Source organism: Cyprinus carpio, chromosome A2 (assembly GCF_018340385.1).
Source record: "Cyprinus carpio isolate SPL01 chromosome A2, ASM1834038v1, whole genome shotgun sequence".
Classification (NCBI taxonomy): Eukaryota; Metazoa; Chordata; class Actinopteri; order Cypriniformes; family Cyprinidae; genus Cyprinus; species Cyprinus carpio.
This window is the reverse complement of record NC_056573.1, coordinates 26,576,379-26,583,224: the sequence shown is the minus strand read 5'-3', so window position 1 is coordinate 26,583,224 and position 6,846 is coordinate 26,576,379. Positions and strand designations below refer to the sequence as shown.

The following is a 6,846-nucleotide window of genomic DNA, read 5'->3' as shown; positions in this document are numbered from 1 at the left end:
GCTAACACTGAAGGCCGTAATGTCCTACAGTTTCAACATCCAAATTTGTCAGTGTCCATATTCCTTCATTTAAAGCGTCCGTATGTCTGCGTCACGTGGTCTGCATTAACACGAGACGTGTGTGTTAAAAAAAAACTGTTGCTCAGCTAGAAATGGAGGAAGATGAATATTATTTGTGTCTGATGGAAAAAGAAACCCAGTTTGAATTTCTTGCTCGTGGTTAGCACTGACCTGGTGCCTGTCCTATTGGTAAACCAGCCATTCTGATTGACCAAGTTGGTCTTGCTAGTTATACTATATGTATTTTTTATTATATTACGATAATACAAAGTATTCAACATTTGCCTATTTATAATTACAAATATAATTGTGTAATTATAAACGTATCTCTAGTTTGTTCCATGAAGTATTTAATTTTACCGAAATAGAAATTAATAATAGAAAATTATAGAAATTAATTTAAATCACTAAAACGTAAATATATTGACATATGTATGATATATATATATATATATATATATATATATATATATATATATATATATATATATAGATAGATAGATAGATAGATAGATAGATAGATATTTAATCAGAAATGAATATTTAAATGTCTATTTTGATTCTACACAAAAAATAAATATTGTTATAATATTATACACAGCATATATATGTGTGTGTGTGTGTGTATTATATGTATGTGTATGTATTATATATGAAATATATATATATATATATATATATATATATATATATATATATATATATATATATATATATATATATATATATATATATATATATATATATATTAATTTTATGATGATAATTAAAAAGATATCAGTGTCTCTTCTGGTCCTTAGTTTATCTACACAAATTAATAATAATATATCAAATTTATATTATTTATGTAATATTTATATAAACTCTAGACACAAATGCTAGAATTTCCCAATAATTCAGGACAAATAATAATAATAATAATAACAATAATATACTTGAAATTTCGTTGTTCGAAAGTGTCAGGTTCTATTAATAATCCTCAGACTGAACACAGAAATGCCTCACATATTTGCAGCTACTGATGGGACAGCAGCTGCCGCTCTTCAGCTGTCTCAGATATGAGGGTGTGTGACATCAATTTCAGCCCTCAAAAAGCCCCTCACACACACATCACTTCCTGCAGGCTCACCCAGAGCAGTTAATGATTCAGTGACGCTTGAGTCTAAATGTCTAAAACTGGGAGTGAAAAGCATATGAATATCAACTCGCATTTCAACTAAAATAGGAAAAGCTGAGTGGCAGCTCTGCTACTTTTTTGAGGTCTTTGTGACAAACAATGACGCTGGAGACATTCTCACCTTTCCTCCAGCCAGACCTCGTGGTCCAGACTCTGATGGAGTGACAGTGTGACACGGGGTCGAACCCGTTAGAGATCAGAGCATGCACATCTATTTACATCTCACAGAGGCCCTTCTCTTCTGACACTGAAGGCATGTCGCCTAAATATAACGGCTCACACACATAACCGCGCTCCAGACCCCCTGACAATGCATCATCAGATACCCTCCAGTCCAGTACAGTCATAGACATGCTTTCCAATCTGTTTGACAACCTGCAGGACTGCAACGAGATCAAATGGAGAGCAAACAAGGACTCTAGCTTCAGAAGACAACACATGTGCATTCAAGTCAGAGATCTAAATATAAACGTAAACATTTCTCATCTAAATTCTACATCTACTACAACTATTGACTCACTTCAGTCCATTTCTACAAATTAAAAAATTTACAAATTTGTAACTAACACAGTAGTTTTGTCTTGTTTTGAAGTACAAATATTTAAACATTCTTAAATCAAGATACATTTACTTAAGCAAAATGATGCAAGATATTGAGTCTTGTTTTCCAAAAATAAATAAATAAAAAGTATTAAAGTTTTTGCTTACAACAATATCCCATCAAATTCATGTTGTCTATAACACATGCATGAATAGAAATCAGCAAAGTGTTGATTGTAAAATGAGACATAACTGAGATAACCTTGAAGCCATAAAAGCTCTTACAGCTCACAGCGATCATGTTTGTCATTCACACCTGGTATTAAATTCCAGTCTGTATGAACAGATGCCAGTAGAGGCCTACTGTTACTATTTAACATCATGCATCAAACACTATTAAAGTGCATTCTGTTTATTGATATTACTTAATATTATGGCACAAAAAAATAATTCACTGTACCATAGACACAAATCCATGCATGCAGTACAACATGATCCAGTCTGAAGTACTTGATATCCAAAGGATGAAATAAGGAAGGGAAGGTTCTGATTGTTTGTGTGCACTGAAAGTACTTTAATAAAGTTTAGTAGCCTATTGACATTTCATACAAGCTATGAATACCAACACACTGACCTTGTGTCTGAGTGTCTGATAAGTGTTTGTTTTCCTGTTATATGGCATATATAACTTTGAATAAATGCTTGAATAAATGTAAAACCAGAACCAATGTTGCTGTAATAAGTATTTTGCCAGAGGAGTTTTTGATATAGTAAGTGAAGAGATATAATGGAGCCAAATATAAATATATCAGGAAATAATTAAATAAATAATGAAATGTACAGTGACATGTGAACATAAATAAACAAACTAAAATGAGAAATTGCAAAAAAAAAAAAAAAAAAAATAATAATAATAATAAATAAATGCACTGGAATTTAATATGGACTAAATTAAATAGCCTTCAATAAATAAATATACAACATATAATGGTGTAATGATAATTTTATGGAGAATGAAAATGACACAAAATATGACATATAATTTTATATGCTGGGAAATTAAATAAATAATAACAGCATGAAATGCATATATATATACTGTATATATTTATTTCAACATTTTTATTAAATAATTTGATTAGATATTTTGTTTTCCCCTTTACATTCATCCATCATAGTCCAGAAATTGAAATCATAAAAAGTTCAATGTTTTCTACACATGTCCCAATGTTGAGAATGAAAACACCACACAGATGTCTGTTCTGATTGAAGATGGTAGAGCTTTGGCTACAGTGAAATGAAAACAAGGTCATAATTGCCATAAACTGTTCATCTCTGGGCATCCCAGAGAGTAATACTTGTTTTTAATAAAACAAAGTTATATAAATATAAAATCACAGGCTTTTGCCATCAGTTTTAAATTAAGTTAGTATTTATTTACAAAATCCGTCTAGTGGCAGAAGCTATTTACAGTTCTATACACACACACACACACACACACACACACACACACACAAAACTGGAGATGCTGCAAAGAGAAGAAGGAAAATAGATAAGAAAAACATCTTTACAATGATGCATGTCATATATATTAAAGGATGGAGGATCTCACCTATAAGACATTCAACAGGGAGTTCTGGATGCCTTTATAAACTTGGTTATAGAGGTCGTCTTTTGTTCTCATTCCATCCAGATATTCTGCAGATATGAATCGTGCATGTGAGTTACAGATTGCAGAATGCCATTTTAATGCTAGATTGGATGACTTACGGATATCTAGGCGGTTGTTTTCCATCTCCTGCCTGTATTTCAAGTACATGGGCCACACGTGGCCGTCGAACAGACCAGGAGGGTCAGGAACGGTGTACGTTCTCATACTGAAATAAAGGAGACGGATTTGTTCGAAAACCAGCAATTGAATCACCACAAACATCTGATCTTCAAAAGCAATTCTCACCTTCTTCTTCTTTTGCACTCCCCGTATGGAATGGTGACATAGTAGCACTTGCTGTAGACATCAAGCAAAGGCCTGGAGGTGAAAACAAGAGGAAACCATCAACCTGTCACATCTTTTAATCTGAATAAAACCAACAAGACTTAGAAGACGCCTACTTGTAGTTATAAAGAAGAAATCCCTCTATAATGAGTATGTGGATCTTGTGCTCAGGGTCAGAGCTGTCAGATTTGGGTGAAACGGTCACGCCGTGGGAACGTGCAAACTTCTCTGGGTTCTCCATCCATCCCTTAACCGTGTTCACCATGGCGTCCATGTCCAAGGAGGTAATCACTACACAAGGAGACAAAAAAAACAAGACGTGTCTCACATGCTTGGATAATGAAAAATAAAATAATACATTGAAGACTTTATCTCTTCTAATGATCCTTTTTCCTCTTTTTTAGGAATGTTAATAAATAATAGGACTGTGAGTCAAATTTACACTACCAGTCTAAAGTTTGGACACGCTTATTTCTTATTACAGCTATTTTAGATTAATAAAATGGTTTTTAAAACTGTTAAAGAACATCTTCTTTGTCTAGCAGCTGCTCTCACTCTAGATGTTTCTAATGAAGGAAAAACATGTATAATGATGATTTTCCTTCTCTATCTGCTCCAAATACATTCACAGGCCATTTATAATCACTTACAGAGCACATTTCAATCATTAAGTGTGTCCAGACTTTTGACGTGCAATGTAAGAAAAATTGTTTTGCTGGGTTTTAGGATTATGTTACTAATATGCAGAATGTTTATGGAAAGGTGGGAATACGTTACTGTTTCTCTTCCCACAGCGAAAGCCATTCTTACCATCCCATTGTTTAAAGCCGTCCTCCCCGAACTCTATTTGATCTTGGGGCTGCAATAACAGTGACCAATAAAACAAAAAGGTGTAGATCGCTCAGGCAGTGCTGGTCCCACCTGGACATGTGACGCCAAGCCCTCAGGCTAGTCCTCTAAAAGCATCTTTAATTTCAACTTAATTTGGTTGAAATGCACCAAATGTGCAGTTATGCATTTGTTGGACTGAATTATCTCTATCAGCATGTTCTTGAGAGAGAGAAGAGCCTCTAATGACAGTTAGGAATGTGTGTGTGATGCACTTAAGAGGTGTTATTAAATATATCGATATGGGTGCTTGGAATGGTGGTGTGAAGGTTGCCAGATCCTCTCACATGCCACAGAATGATAAATGCATGAGCAAGAGTATCATATTATAAGTGGAATTAGGAGTTTAATGCTGTGAATGAATGCCTGCTAGACTCATTTGTTGGGTGTTTGAGGTTGGCTGTCCAGGAGAACACCAGCATAGGGTTCATGAACCACAATACGGACAATGGATCCATAAATACAACAAATGACTAAGTCCTAAACGTCTTTACCTTTTCTGTTCCTTGGGAATACTGTGGCATTAATAACATTAAGTATTTAGACACTTTAATCAAACTTAAAATGCATTAAATTGATTGCATTAGATGGTTCTATTAGCTATAATGCAATAGCATTCATACATTCTTAAGTTTGGCTTAAATGTCTAAATACTTCTTAAAGGGGCCACACAGTATATCTCTATATAAATGAAGAAGTAAATACTTTAAGCTGACAAGTTAAGGTTAAAATTGTGGAATCTCTCCGTACCTTGAAAAAATCATCTTGATGTATAACACAACAGTTTGGTAAGTTCTTTATGAGTCTTTCCGTCAAAGTCGTCTTGCCTGCATTGGTCACACTGTAAAAGACGGATAACACATTTTTGAAACATACAATAGAAGTGCAATACGTGGATCTTGTGGATTACTCACCCTCCTATTCCAATAATAAACTTCATTCTGATCCTTGGTCTTCGCGGTAGGACACTAGCAAAGGAATCGCTTCCTTTAATTACAGTCGGGAATGCTTTCTCTCTCTCCTCTCTGCCTCTCTTTACTATTTCATTGATGGACTAGTCTTTCGCCTTCTTTATATAGGCGGCCAGGCTTTGCGTCACGTAGACGTGAGTCTCATGCAGTCCTGCTCATTTGCATATTGGCACCTGTTCCACCGTTGCACCTGTCGCTCCGCGTCTGTCAGCGGGTCGCGCGCGCGGTGGGGGCAGATCGCGGGGACGGCGCTGCTCCGAGGGGCAATTAAAGAGTGGAAATATACCACCAAATCATGCCAGCTAACACATAGTTTGTGTTTAACACGCATTACAAACACTAGCGAAATGAAGGACGTGAATAAACGCAGGTAATGGAATAAACACTTAAGATTCATAATCAAAATTCATAGGATACATAAATTTGCTCTGGATATTTTGCTTATTTATATTTATTGCTCAGATTATAAATGTAATCACACACACACACACACACACACACACACACACACACACACACACACACACACACACACACACACACACACACACACACACACACACACGCTATATTCTCTGATAACAAATAAACTTCAGCGATTAAATATACAGCTCATTGCTACTTTATTACTGTGCCAATTTACAATAGCGGAATATTAGCAATTGAAAAAATATTTATGAAAACAAAACATTTTCCATTAATATTTTTTGAATGTTTTAATTTTTTTTTGTGGCCAGAAATTAATTCATACTACATCTATTATATATATATATATATATATATATATATATATATATATATAGATATATATATATATATATATATATATATATATATCTATATATATATATATCTCTATATATATATTCAATTTTATAATCAATCCTATGAAAAACAGACTACAATAAATTACTGTAGCTTATCTTAATACTGAAGATTGATCATTTTACTATAAATACAATTGTGTATTTTTATAAATAATTTTATAAAAAATATTATTATTATTATTATTACTATATATGTAACCTGAGCTCCCTTCACCATTTTTAGTATTTCAAATAATAATTTACATTTATATTTAATAATTTAGTGACACTTTTATCCAAAGCATAACAATTAAGTAATAAAATAATAATAAATAAATAAACTAATTTTTTAATCCAAAAAATAATGGTGATATCAATAATTAAAAAATTAAGGTGTTTTTTGAATTT

General features: G+C 33.3%; 1 protein-coding gene across 2 annotated transcripts; it reads right to left on the bottom strand.

The window, feature by feature from the left end:
• Positions 1-2,884: 2,884 nt before the first annotated feature.
• Positions 2,885-5,725, bottom strand: LOC109100888 (nicotinamide riboside kinase 2-like). Of its 2 annotated transcripts, XM_019114321.2 has the most exons (8): positions 5,576-5,725; positions 5,412-5,502; positions 4,584-4,632; positions 3,890-4,064; positions 3,735-3,806; positions 3,548-3,654; positions 3,390-3,475; positions 2,885-3,305 (listed from the first exon to the last, which is right to left on the bottom strand). In XM_019114321.2, the coding sequence occupies exons 1-7, from the start codon at positions 5,599-5,601 to the stop codon at positions 3,390-3,392; spliced, it is 606 nt and encodes a 201-aa protein (XP_018969866.1). In that variant the 5' UTR covers positions 5,602-5,725; the 3' UTR covers positions 2,885-3,305. The 2 variants fall into 2 exon arrangements, with proteins under 2 accessions (XP_018969866.1, XP_018969867.1); XM_019114322.2 differs by lacking the exon at positions 4,584-4,632 and having other exon boundaries at positions 5,576-5,697.
• Between the last annotated feature and the right edge of the window lie 1,121 nt (positions 5,726-6,846).